This window comes from Malaya genurostris, chromosome 3, assembly GCF_030247185.1.
Source record: "Malaya genurostris strain Urasoe2022 chromosome 3, Malgen_1.1, whole genome shotgun sequence".
Lineage (NCBI taxonomy): Eukaryota > Metazoa > Arthropoda > Insecta > Diptera > Culicidae > Malaya > Malaya genurostris.
The window spans coordinates 166,256,128-166,270,897 of record NC_080572.1 but is presented as its reverse complement, the minus strand read 5'-3'; the positions used below and the strand labels follow the sequence as shown (position 1 = coordinate 166,270,897).

At 37.1% G+C, this 14,770-nt stretch overlaps 1 protein-coding gene across 3 annotated transcripts in view; it reads right to left on the bottom strand.

Annotated features, from left to right (window-relative positions):
* Positions 1-1,137: 1,137 nt before the first annotated feature.
* The window catches only part of LOC131439542 (merozoite surface protein 2), a 37,983-nt gene continuing 24,350 nt past the window's right edge, over positions 1,138-14,770 (bottom strand). The window contains exons 2-7 of one of the 3 annotated variants that reach the window (XM_058610683.1): positions 4,107-4,281; positions 2,121-2,296; positions 1,862-2,059; positions 1,602-1,799; positions 1,370-1,480; positions 1,138-1,296 (exon numbers count right to left, since the gene is read on the bottom strand). In XM_058610683.1, coding sequence (XP_058466666.1) covers positions 1,225-1,296; positions 1,370-1,480; positions 1,602-1,799; positions 1,862-2,059; positions 2,121-2,296; positions 4,107-4,281 — 930 coding nt within the window. In that variant the 3' untranslated portion in view covers positions 1,138-1,224. The remainder of the gene's footprint in view (positions 1,297-1,369; positions 1,481-1,601; positions 1,800-1,861; positions 2,060-2,120; positions 2,297-4,106; positions 4,282-14,770) is intronic. The other 2 variants (XM_058610684.1, XM_058610685.1) reach the window with 2 other exon arrangements.

Below are 14,770 nucleotides of genomic sequence, written 5' to 3'. Positions count from 1 at the left end.
AAAGATGTTCGCAGGATGGCTCCGATATCCAGATGGCATTATTATTAGGCAGAAACACTCCTAGAGACGAACGATTGAAATCAGCTAATCAAAGATTGAGGGGACGTATTTTAAGAACCACTTTGCCAACAGTTCGAAGTATACTACAACCAAAACTGATCGAAGATGTACCAGAAATACTACGGGAGCAGCGAGCAAAGCAGAAATACTACGCTGACAGAGGGTGTAGAGTTGCGCCGGAGTTTACAACAGGACAATCTGTTCCAGTGCGGAATGCGAAAACTAAGCTATGGCAAAAAGGAGAAATAGTGAAGAACGTGGATCAGCCGAGGTCGTATGTAGTGCAACAGACCAACGGACAGAGGATTCGAAGAAATGTTCGAGACATCAAGGAAAGTAGTTCCACTAACAATGAACTCAACGAACCTTTCATTGCATTTGATTACCCTAAGGCCACAGCCGAGGAAACGGAATTACCTCAGCAGCCAGAGTGCGAAGTTCCACAAACACGATGCAACAAATTCCGTTACATACAAGAAGCGGTCGTGTTATTCGTGCTAGAAGATTTGACGATTTTGAATACTATTAGATTGATTTAAACTATAAAAAAGGGGAGATGTAACGTGAGCAGTGAATTACCCCTATATATTACTTCACATCCATTTACTGTAACCCACATACATGTATCATATCTTAGAGAATAAAGCGAGTTGATTAATGATGCCCAAAGGAGACACACTCATTCTTTTACACTATTGAATCATCCTACATGTATTTAATACATTATTTTCAAGTGTAAATGTTCATAGTACGATTGTATATGAAAATCATTTGATTCTAGAAATCGAAACAGTATAGAAATTTATATTTAAAACAAACTAACAACAATGTCTCATTGATATATAACCTCGAATCATAAGAATTTCAATTCTTTTTCATGTGAATGGCCAATGAATGTAGCATGAGTTTCATTGGAAGTTCACAGTTTTTGCACTCATTCAATGATTTAGTGGGAATTTCCATGAATTTCGCATTGCACATGATGTCATCGTGCTCTGTATATCAGAGTCGAAAAAATTTTAGAACTCATTTCAAAATAAACGAGGATTTTCTTTCAAATGTCATCAAATAATGAAATACTTAAATAGTCATTATATTTCTGACAATGCGTAGCTACATGACACTTTGATCAGATTAAAAGTATAATCTACGCAAATCAATTACTTAGTCGTTTTTCTTAGGAGTTGATTTGTTGTTCAGGAAATGATTCACTGCATTCAACGTAGATATGGGTATCTAGAAGTACAAACATGTCAGTGGAAACATAGCTTATTATATCTAAGAAGAGAACAGCTTTTTACACACTTACATTGAAAATATCATTCCAGAAATTGGGGTTGTTAGCGATACCAGATGTCGGAAATTTGTCTGTGGATCCTCCATTTTGACCATTGGTTTCAGAACGAGTGTTTACGTCACCCTGTTGAAATGAAAAAAAAAACTCAAGTTATTACATCATGGCATTGAATCTACAAAATGATTGAAAAATTATCAAACGAAAATCAACATCCTCAAGTTCTTTGACCTATTAATAACTATACCTCTTGAAAAATTCCTGATTTGTGTTGTTCTTGCTGAACATAGGATGTTGATAATGGTTTATTTAGTGCTGGATATGAGAAACTAGAAGCAATATTCGTGAACGCTTGGAAGTCCAAAAATCGTTTCAGATCTATGTTGTTAGTGGCAGTACTACCTTGTTCAATTGAAGTCTCACCTATGGTTTCCTGCGAGTGTGTCTATTAGTTTGTGTTTATACATTTATTTGATATCCCAATAATAACACTGACATGCCACTTACTTTGTATGGGCGGGAAATGAATTTCTTTCTGTAGATTGTTTTTCTATGAGTATGAACCGGTGAATGAACTGTTGGTGGTGCTTCAAGATCGGTGTGAACTTCCTTCACGAAGGTTTTCGTCTTAAACTTGGTTTCGAAACCTTCATTGAAGCGGGTGTGGACAGACGGAGGTGGTGGTACTTCATGAGTAATTATTGTCTGCAATTCAAATATCAGAACAGGATTCGACTGGAAGGCTTGAATAAAACCCATGTTTTACCTCACTGCCCTCTGTTTGACCAAGTTTAACTACTTTCTTGCTCACACCGCCAGCATGTGCTTCGGCTCCCGTGCCACCGGCACCTCCTTCATTATCAAGTCCTCCTCCAATTGCTGCACTTGCTCCTACTCCATGTCCAGCAGAGGCTCCTGCATATGCTCCACCTGAGGTTCTAGCTATACGAGGTATCAATATTAATATCCAACAGCATAAACTAAGCGACTCTACTTACGAAGCACAAACAAAAGTGTTAACGTGCGTACAATATACAACGAAAGTGTTAACGTGCGTACAACTTATTGCTTATTACAAATTATTAGTATAGTTATACTATAACTGAATCGTGAACTGTTATTTTGATTGGAATGACTTTTTCTCATAATTTTAACGGAAGTGTCCTATAGAGCAAGATCTATGATCTTAGATACATCCTTTTTGCTTCATTTACGTTATATTGTGCATGAATATATTAAAGGGGACACTCTATGCGAAATAGACTTTTATTTGTTGCTTTCGGCGACAGATATGTTGTCTGAGAAAAAATTGCAAAGTTTTAAAGTCGAAATACAAATATTTTCGGCGATATATACACTTTGAAGATTGTTTTCTTGAACATTTTTTTATACTTTTGAAATCAGTTTTTCGTATCACCAATCTGTTCCTGTTTCTATACAACATACATAAAATTTGCTTTTTTTCTACTGTTTCATAGAGTACCCCCTTGTAAAATGACAGCTCAATTTACTACCGAACTATATCAGAATCGGTGAATGTTAGAAAATTCAATGAGAGTACAAGTAAGTTTTGAGAGTTTCTAACTTTATTCAAAGGAATTTCCCTCATATTCAAGGGTTGAATGCAAAAAAAATTAAAATTCATGAACCGTAAACATTTATTTCGGAGGAACCGGCTAAGTTTTGGTCCGGTTTTGGCATTCAAAGTTTCTTGCCAAAAAAATGTTTTTAAATTAAATTTTTTTTTGTTTCAATTATAGAGGCTTTAACATTAATGTCATTCGCCTCTTCGGGCCAGAAAAACTCTCTGACCCTATATGCGGGGTTGGAAATCGAACCTAAGCGGGCGGCGTGAAAGGCATCGACTTACCCATCACGCTATACCCGTCCCGCTAAATTAATTTTGCATACTTGTCTGGTTCTAAAAATTCAACTATTCTGAAACAGGTTTTTTAAACTAAGATGCACTAATCCGATTTTTGCATTGAAGTGCTCATAAGAAGTGAAAGTCAGAGGGAGAAATGTCTGAATAATGCAGGATAAAGATATTAAACAAAAGTTTCTCTATTCTGAAAAGTTGACTCTCTACAAATTTGGTTTTGTTGGTATTATATTCGAGGACAAAGAACAAAGAATGTTCGGTTTTTAGAAAGACTAATGAAATCGTCCAGCTGGACGTGATTTGAGGTTTCTTAAATCTTATTTGTACACTCATTGTTGAGTTATTTACACTTCACTGTTTAGTCAATTTTGTATTATCATACATTGTATTAGTGCAATATTTGAACATATAAGCACATATTAGCACGAAGTACAATAGAATTATGAAATAGAATATTTTGATGTTGTTAATTTGAAACTGGTAACATTATGAATTCTTTATGTAAGTTTATGAAATGTACATCTGATTTGTCTCTTTTTTTCTTTTTTTTAATCAAAGAAATATGTGCTTTAAGAACTAAGTCATATTGCCAAGGCTATTAGTAAGTTATTTTCTGATTTATTTAAATTATACTTCGGTAAACTGAAATCGCGTTAAAAAATATTTGATAAGTGAACGAAATTTCTGTAATAAATGAAAATGTCAAAGTATTTGTGCCAATTTTTTAATGGTGTTTTTTCCCGATTCAAATATAGTTAGTTTAACATTCAAACATCATGCGGTTTTCGATTACACCATCTCCTTTAGTAGTAAGCTTTTAGCGCCCTGGTGTTCTCGCAAAAGCACCCAGAAATCCACCGAGTCCGTTACCATTTCCGTCTAAAATGCCGCTTAATCCTGCTCCAGCCTGCTGTCCGTGAGGTGTCCCTGCCGATGCTGAAAGTCCCCCATGGGCGTTATTGCCGGTCAGCAGTCCTCCTAATCCAGCTTCGGCGTGATAACCACCAAAATTGACGCCAAATTTTCCATCTTTGAATGATAAAAACTGAAGGCACATGTAATAAGAATAAAATGTTGCTTTCAGTGGCATACGGATGGAATACAGCATCTATTTCCAATTTAATGTTTCATACTGTGAACGCAAACCATGTAGTCTAAAAATGAAAAAAAAAGGATCGCATTTCGAGTCTTATGTGTGGAAAGGCAATGGACATAGCCTGACACTTGGTTACCCCTCGTATTATTTCTCCACGGAAGTATATGCGTTATACATGAATATATTTAACAGTGTATATTTTTCTCACCAGAGTAAAATGGTCGCGTGTTTTCTATCGCTACAATAAAAATCGTTCTTTCTTTTGTGCTCGCTAAATTGGTGTATATTATTTGGCTGCCGCGTATTATCCTTTTTCCGTGCGGTCGTTCCTCCTCATTTCCACAGGTTATGGGCCCAGGATTCCGGAAAAAGTGATTGTTCGGTGCAAGTGTAATGTACGGTGTTCCGCCCCAGTAAGGGTGAAGACATTGGAAGAACTCAAATAGTGAGAGTAGACTTTCCTCCAGGAGGAGAAGAAAAGAAAGTGAACGTGTTGCATCATGTCCGACGCAAAATTTGCTATTCCAAAGCTTTCGGGAACAAACTGGCAAACGTGGAAAGTGCGGTTAGAGATGCTTTTGTACCGTGAAAATTTATGGAGTGTAGTGTCAGATGATTTACCGGAAGAAGAAGAACGCGACGAACAGTGGTTAAGTGATGATCGGAAAGCAAAGGCAACTATTGTGCTGCTACTGGAAGATAGCCAATTACCTCTTGTAAAAAGATGTGTTCATGCAAGAGATGCATTCGTTGCTCTTCGTGATTATCATGCGAAAACTTCGCGGTTTGTGCGAGTTTCGCTTCTCAAAAAGTTGTGTTCAATCAATCTAGTTGAAGGTGGAAATTTGGAAGAGCACTTGCTCGTTATCGAAGATTTATTCGATCGTTTAGAATCAGCCGGAATGGAGCTAGATAAAGATACTAAGGTGTGTATGTTATTACGCAGCCTTCCTCCATCGTTCGATAGCCTGGTGTCGGCTTTAGACAGCCGACCAGATGATGACGTTACTTTAGAAGTGGTGAAAGCGAAATTGGCAGATGAATATGGTCGGCGTTTAGAACGCGATAAACGTGGGTGCCACTCTAATTCGGAAAAAGCAATGCGAACAGTGGTCAAGAAAGAAACGCGTACGTGTCATTTTTGCAAAAAGCCGGGACATCTGCGGCGTAATTGCAGAAAATACAAGGAATCTGTGAAAAATGAAAACACTACTTCGAAGGATGATAAAAAGGAAGAAAGTGGAAAAGCAAAAGCGGCTCACAGTGAGGTGAAACACGTTGCGTTTACGGTCGGTACTAACTCCCAGCCATGGATAATAGATAGTGGAGCAAGCGCTCACATGACAAATGACAGATCGTTTTTTTCGGAGTTAAATGAGTTCGCGGGCGGTTGGATCACGATGGCTGATGGGCAGAAAACTCAAATTCTCGGTGACGGGCGCGGTGAGTTGTTCGGATATGACGATTGTGACAATTTGGTTCGTATCGATATTAACGACGTCAAATTCGTGCCGGGTCTTGCAACAAATCTTATATCCGTGGGAAAATTAGCTCAGAATAACATGAATGTGTGTTTCAACAAAGAAGATTGTAAGATTATCAACGAAAATGGTGATACTGTAGTGACCGGTGCTCGTAGTAAAGGTGTGTATCAACTGCGAATCGCTGGTGCTGCGATGAAAGCGACCGAAAATCAGCATCGAGAGAATTGTCAACATCAATGGCACAGAAGGTTTGGCCACCGCGATTGGTTTGCTACAGAGCGTATTCTAAAAGATGATTTGGCTAACGGAGTCAAGGTAAGCGACTGTGGATTAAAAATTATTTGCGAAACCTGTTTGGAGGGAAAATCGGCCCGAGCGTCTTTTCCAGAAATCGTTGAACGAAAATCACAACACATTTTGGACATTGTACATGTTGATCTTTCTGGTCCAATGAAAAATGTGACTCCGAGTGGCAATCGTTACGTTATGCATATAATAGACGATTATAGCCGTTTCACCGTGACATATTTGCTTAAACATAAATCCGAGGCTGCCGACAACATGAAAGACTACGTGTATTGGGTTGACAATGCGTTTGGTCAAAAACCCCGTATCGTGCGCTCAGATGGAGGAGGAGAATTCGATAATAAGGAACTACGCAAGTTTTATCGAAACCATGGGATAAAACCACAGTTTTCAACCCCATATTCACCCCAGCAAAACGGCGTGGCAGAACGGAAAAATAGATACATAACAGAGATGGCCACTTGCATGCTTATAGATGCAAGGCTTGAGAAGCGCTACTGGGGAGAAGCTGTGCTTACAGCAACATATCTGCAAAATAGATTGCCGTCTAGATCAATTGAGAAGACACCCTATGAAATGTGGTGGGGACGAAAGCCAGAGCTAGGACACTTGCGTGTGTTTGGCAGCGATGCATACGTGCATATTCCTGCAACTAAACGCGTTAAAATGGAAAGCAAGGCGAAGAAATTGGTGTTTGTCGGTTATTCTATGGAGCATAAAGGTTACCGTTTCCTCGACAGAGATACAGATTCTATAATCATCAGTCGAGATGCTCGTTTTATTGAGTTGGGCAATGGTTCGGGTGTAGAAATTCCATTGACAAATAATACGAATTGCGAAAAACGACAAGCTATACCAAAGCAAGAGGAGCTGGAAATTGCATTGCCGAAGAAGGAGGATACATCCGATGATTGTGATCCGTTGAATATTTCGGAAACAGAAGAATTTTACGAAGCTTCTGGCTCTGAAGGTGCAAGACGAATCGTCGCTCGAAGATCGGACCGTTCAACTCGTGGTGTGGCACCACGCCGACTTGAAGATTATGTGGTGGATTGCGTAATCGAGAAAGCATCCTTTGCGTTCGAAGAACCCAAGGACTTCAAAGAAGCGATGAAAGACAAGCAATGGTGTAGTGCGATGAATGAGGAAATCGAGGCACATCGGCGAAATAAAACTTGGGAACTAGTGTCTCTACCGGAAGGTCGAAAAATTGTTGGATCTAAATGGGTTTTCAAACTCAAGCGAAATGAGAAGGGAGAACCAGTGAAGCATAAAGCAAGAATAGTGGCACAGGGCTACAATCAGTGTGTAGGCATCGATTTTAGAGATGTATACGCGCCTGTAACTAGGCATGTATCGTTACGTGTTTTTCTCGCGATTGCAGCAAACAAGAATCTCCGAGTTCATCATTTTGATGTGAAGACTGCTTATCTGCACGGTTTACTTGACGAGGAAATCTTTATGAAACAGCCACCGGGCTACGAAAAGAAAGGTCAAACACAATTGGTATGTAGTTTGAAAAAGAGCATCTATGGTCTTCGACAGTCAGCAAGATGCTGGAATCGACGTCTCAATGAAGTTCTTTTACAACTCGGATTCAAGGCGTCGCAGGTTGATCCATGTGTTTACGTTAGAGGTAGTGATGGTGAAGTATATCTCTTGGTTTACGTAGATGATATATTGGTTGCAACATCCTCCGAAAGTGAGATATTAAAAATCTTTGACAGTTTGAAGGCGGAATTCGATCTCACGCATCTGGGAGCTGTGCGTCACTTTTTGGGACTTGAAGTAAAAAGGTATCAGGGAGTTTTTCAGATTTGTCATCAGCAATACATTGACGAATTGGTACGAAGATACGGAATGCTTGAAGCCAAAGGAGCTAAGTCACCTATGGATCCTGGTTACCAGAAGTCTTATGACTCTAGCGAAATTTTTGGAAATGCTACGCAGTATCGTGGATTAGTTGGAGGTCTTTTATATCTAGCAGGGGTCGCTCGACCAGATATCGCGAATACCGCAGCCATACTAAGTCAAAAGTTTAATGAGCCAGCTCAGTGTGATTGGAATGCAGCAAAAAGAGTGCTTCGTTATTTAAAGCAGACCAGTGATTACAATTTAATAGTAGGAGGTGATTCGAAACAACAATTAAATGGTTTTTCTGACGCAGATTGGGCAGGTGACCCTGTTGGTCGCCAATCAACATCGGGATTCGTTTTCTTTTATGGTGGATCACTTATTTCATGGGCAAGCCGAAAACAACGAAATGTAACGCTCTCATCCATGGAAGCAGAGTACGTGGCCCTAACCGAAGCCTGCCAGGAAGCGATCTGGTTACGAAATCTGCTCAGCGATCTTGGTGAATCACAAACGATGCCGACAGTGATTCGTGAAGATAATCAGGGGTGTTTGGCTTTCGTTAAATGCGAAAGACCGAGCCGCAAATCGAAGCATATCGACACCAAACAGAAGTTTGTTCAGGAGTTGTGCAGCAATAAGATTGTTAAGTTGGAGTATTGTTCAACGGATTTAAATATAGCTGACATCATGACAAAACCGTTAGGAACAACAAAACACGTAACATTCTGTAAAGCACTCGGTTTAACCCAGTAATTTGTAGGCTATTGTACATTGAGGAGGAGTGTGGAAAGGCAATGGACATAGCCTGACACTTGGTTACCCCTCGTATTATTTCTCCACGGAAGTATATGCGTTATACATGAATATATTTAACAGTGTATATTTTTCTCACCAGAGTAAAATGGTCGCGTGTTTTCTATCGCTACAATAAAAATCGTTCTTTCTTTTGTGCTCGCTAAATTGGTGTATATTATTTGGCTGCCGCGTATTATCCTTTTTCCGTGCGGTCGTTCCTCCTCATTTCCACATTATGAAGTTTCTGGGATATTCCAAAATGCATTATTTTGCTTTTCAATCTCTCCGAATATTTTTTCTCATGTTTGTTTTTTTCCTGCAGAACGCAATTCCAGAAATAGGTAACAAGTCATAAGACCTCACATATCTCAAAGAGTAAAGCAAAGCACTAATGAAGAGACCAATTTGACACAAAACGGAATTTTGAAAAGGGTAGAAACATTAGGATGCATTTTTGAAATCTTCGAATCTATAACAAACAAAGAATACTTTTCTTAGAATTAGAAAACTAATCAAAAAAACTAAACTGAGCAGTTTATAAAATATAGGACCTTTTATATCAGTGTAAAATTTTTTAGTGTGCCCGACTGATTCCCTACATCTTCACCTTGGACACCATTTTCGTACAATTTACTGTATTTGAGTTACAAAAGTTTGAGGAAAGGGCATCAAAAAATACATTCGCCCTTTTTCAAAATCATTCTCAAATCTATTTAGTTTCTACCTATATAAGACCTAGGACAGGACCAGACAACTGGCTTCTTTTTCTAGAAAAATATTTCTTGTTCCAAAATGGACCAGTTTCTGATTGGCTGAGTTTGATGTTGCTACCCGTACATTGTGCAAAGAAAAAACTTTTGCAGGGTACGCGAGCAATGATGCCAAGTATGAGGAAAATCAGAAAACAAATTTATTAAAATATATAATTTTAGCTCACCAATGAAAATGAAAATTCTCAGAGAATGTTTCACTTTTTTCAATCTCATTTGTAATAAATGTATATAGTGAGAGCACTGTGTAATTAAAATCAGCATCAAGCCGTTTTTCTTTTTAGTGAATATAAGTGTAACCAAAAAAGTTTTATTAAATTACTCTCGAAAGTGTGTTTAGTTTTACGAGAAGAATGAACTGTTGTGTTCCACACTGTGGTCGCACTAAGCATTTCTATCCAAACTTGATTTTTTCCGGTTTCCGAAAGATCCGGTAATACGTCAACAATGGATTCGATTTTGTGTTCAACATGAGATATTTCGTGTTTTGTCATAAAAGCTCAATTAATTGTTTTTAAGCGTTAACATATAATAAAAAAATGCATTCACCAAAACATTTTTCATGTTTATTTCAAATCAAAAATCGAGTCTAAAAATCTAAATTAAATAAATATTTTTTTCTTAGCATAAAGTTATTACAAAATCTGTAAATATGGCTACACTGTAGCCATATTTACGTTGGTATTTATTCCACAGGGCGAAAATGACGAGAAGGATGATTCAGAAGGAAGAATAAGAAGCCAGTTGTCAGGTCTTGTCTTAGGTTTCTACAATCGTGCTTTGCCGTTCTAAAGACGATTACAAAGTTTCATCTAAATCGGAGAAAATCGAGTGTTTTCTCGTAACTTCTCTCAACCCCTTTTCAAAATAAGAATTGTAGGAAATGCTGGAAAGCAACAAAAATGACTTTTTATGAACTGCGAATGGACTGATGAGTCGAAGACGAATAGTTGAAAAATTGTAAAAATTGTAAATTGATAATAACTAAACTCTCTGAAAGTACGATAACTGAAATCTCTCTAATTAATTAATTAGATCATTTATACAATATTTTAAAATTTCTGACTTCAAGCTATTACTATTACTACCTAAAACCCACTCGAAGAATGACAAATCTTGGGTACACTTTGTTTTTATTAGTTCGTTAACTGTAAACCTATGACCTAAATAAAATTTAGTATACGTTTTCACTTCTCTCGAATCTTACTAACACAAAAACTGTAAATTGTACACAAATGAAGAAGTTATAGGAATTTTAAAAAATTATACTCTTTACATTTTTAGAACCAGTAAATAAACCAAAAAAATACAGCCAAAATAATTTTCCGATACCTGGAGAGATGGATCTTTATATAATATTCAAATCAGTTCGTCAAGATCGCTAAATGTCTGCGTGTTTGTATGCCACAAAAATATGCATTCACTTTTCTCCGAGATAGCCGAGCCGAGGTTTAAAACACCCGAAACGGAACTCACTCAATTTTCTCCTAGGTGGTCTTGGTCTTTCGATCTTTACTGCAATTCCTGAATGTTGTCCGGATATGACTTTCTGTTCCAGAGTTACAGTGTGATGAGTGTTTGAAATTTCAAGCCGTCACTAGAGTGACAGTGCAACGGAGGGAATTTTTTTTTAAATTAAACATAAAAATGCTTCAATGTAAAGGTCATCTAATTACTGACCATGCGATCCGACTTCGGATACACCGGTTCCCGTAAACCGGTTCCAAAAGTACCGGTTCCAAAAGTACCGGAAATAGTAGTCAAAACCTCTATAACGGAATGCAGTAAACTGTTCTCCGAGATGGCTCAACCGACTTTCACGTACAAAAGGCCCAATTAAAAGGTATTCCAGAACTACAGGTCGTCACCTGTGTTTTAAATTTCAAACCGTCACCGATGCTGCTAATATCTGAAATCGGCAAACAATTGCCATACTATATTATACTGCCCATACTTGCATATCCGTCCCATATGTTAAATCGGCATGTCGAGAAAAAGACGATCAAAAGTTCTACCTGAAATATCTGTAATACACCTTTGCTATTCCAATATTGCAACAAATGAAATTATTCAAATTTGCCCTGAATGGGATTGATATGCGGGTACTTTAGCATATGGGACAGACATGAGTTGATATTTTTTCACATTTTACTGAACAAACCCTCAACTTTTATTGCAATTTTGGAGAGTATATTGAGGATAGATTTCATTCTTCAAGATAACTCAAAATTGGCGAAAATCGATATGGGACTGATATGCGAGTATGGGCAGTATACCACTGTAATATTTCTGACAATATGAGAAAGGCATCATCCAGGGATTTTTCATCATCCATGCCGGACGAAATTTTGTTTCTTACAGGGTTGCGCATTTTCCACTCAAACACTGGGTAGGAGAGAATATTTATAATCGCTTGTAGCCTTCTCTATAGTATAGAGCGAGAAGACTAGTGTTTGTTGTATGATGAACAGAGAAGATGTTTGGATATAAAGTACCAGTCGTAAGACGGCTAGAATTTAGATCATTGTTCAATGTACGCTCACTAACTCGGTGCTGTTGTAGAACTGTACTGGCGGAAATGGTAAACGCGTATGCACGGATTGCATAAGAACACAGGCTCGAGTCTTGCCTCTGAGCGTATTTTTTTCCACAAAATTATCTTTTCTGTGAGTTTCTCATTCATTTGTCTTCTTCAATATATGTTTCCACTCAGTCATTACAAAACTGAGAAGAATGAAGGTTTTTTTTTCGTCTAGTAGTTTTCCATCATGGAACATCCATTCTTGAAGATTTATTAAAGAAAAGACTTGGCATTACATTTATTTTGTGGAATTTAACCTTTCTGTTTCAACAGACTTTAGACAGCCGATTCATAGCGTACAGGATCATTGCAAGGCTAGTACTACGATCCTACTGGCCCTAAGAATCCTTTCAGAACGGGGCTCGAACATACGACCACTGGCACAGTCGTAAGTTTAAAAACTCTTCTTAATCCACCTACTGGTGTGATAATGCCTTTCCCTTATTCAAAACAGTCTCATGACTTTTTCTATCATTTTATAAAATAATTTCTGACACTAATTTGAGCTTATTTTTGACACCAATTAATTCAGATTGATTCGAGTAGTTCACAAAAGTATGATTCAGTGTTTGGCACTTTTGTGTACGACTTTACATGCATAAATTACCATTGTATGAAAACTCGAACGTAAGAGCCCATAAGGGATTACTGGGCTGCTCGAAATGCCTTTACAGCACAATTGATACTTGGTGATTGCTTTTTAAAACAACCGTTAAATTTTTAACACAAATTGAAATCTCTGCTTGAATATCTGTTCTCTGTGATCTAGTTCCAAAAAAACAACTGTTACGAAAAACGATTGTAAATTAATATACACAAAACTTTTTTTTTCCTCAGGCTGCACAGTCTTTTTAAGACGTATAAACTGGATATCCATGCTTTGGTTTAAGTTATTTTTTTCAGAAATGACAATGATTTTTGAACTAACAAACCAATAAAAGATCAATAAAATGATTATAATAAAACGATTATTAGAACTCGTTGCGAATTTAGATAGTTTACAATTCAACATAATTGTGCAATATTTAGGAAAACGGTGCTTATTTCAAATTTTCTCGATGAATTTCAGGAAAGTTAAATAGATGCAATTACTAATATAGTAGCACACTGAAAGTAGTAAATCCGTTATAATTACCCACTTTTAGTATCAGTGATAGCCTGATATGACTTTGTAGAGCAACGCTGGTTTGCTCTCATATATATAAATATGGTAATTATCGTTTTTTCTGTCTTTACCAGTCACCCCGCGATCGAATATTCAATGCCGAACAACACAAACGACAATAACATACCTGTTCAACTGCATCTATGCGTCTGACAGATAGTGCATTCTAGAATAGTAACTTTACTTCCTTGTCTGTCGGTTAAGTGCATGTATTTATTTTTCAATGCTTATCGAAAGAAACCTTTCTGTATCGTCAATAAAGCTTGGTTAAAACAATTCATTCGTATTCATGATTTATATGCGGGTTTCACAATTTGTTATTCGTTTGACTAAATTAATAAAAAGGAAACAACACATATTCAAGCTAGCTATAGGTATAAAATTTCAAACAAGATCAAATGCTTACCACAAAAAGCACAGATGTGGATAACGTGATCCTCTTTGAAAACGATTAAGTTTATTGCTATCTAGTATTATGATATTCATGCGACATTGCCAGATTAACCTTTTTTTTAATGGGCAGCAAATCATCTGGTTTCCAATTTGACAATAGTGTGAATATAATAAATGAAAACTGTTATGAAGGAATTATGAAACTAAATCATATTTTTGGAGTCTTTTCTTTCATTTGATTTCACTAAAATTTAACTCGAGTGTATTATACGGCGATCGATTACAGATTGATCTATCCCAATACTGATTATCATTCATAACTGGCTTGCTGTGTTCAAGAATGTTGTACGTAACAAGAAGTGATGAGTATTCATAAATAGATTTTTTGTTAAAACGAATTTCCGCATATCATCATCACACGTAAATTGACTAGAATCTCGAACATATACCTTTTATTATTCCAATAATGTATTTTTTTTTTGTGTTACACCTTATGCCTAATGCCTTCGAATCAGATGACTCATTCATCCATCGTTAGGGATATTTCGTCACACTAGAGTGGTACATTATTAAAGTGATATTTTCAATCAAATTTTCATACATTATTAGAATTTCGTTCTACCACTTCCACTGATCGGTATTGTAACACGTCAGAATGATTTGGCGGAATATAATGCATGAACATACACTTGAACCAAACAATAATCATGTCATCAAATTGAATGGTTCTGAATTGACATACTCTAGCCAAGTTGTATTCCAATTAAAAAGATAGGATAATGAATAAAATTCTGAATATTATCATGAAGCGTTCTCCCTGGCTTAGTACAAATGAGTAGCACAAACCCACAAATGGTTATATACAAACATCTAAAAATTCATTCATGTGATTGTTAGTTGTTAAAGTAAATTAATATCAGCCACAAACTACTTACGCTTAGAACGGAATTTTTTGAGTGCATTTCCGAGCTAATGTTACTCACGTAGAGGTCACACGGCACAGGGTGACGTCATGTGCAGAGATGACAGCAGTAACCTTATCGCGAATGAATGTGTGTGGATCGACAGATGGAAATAGTACTACGAA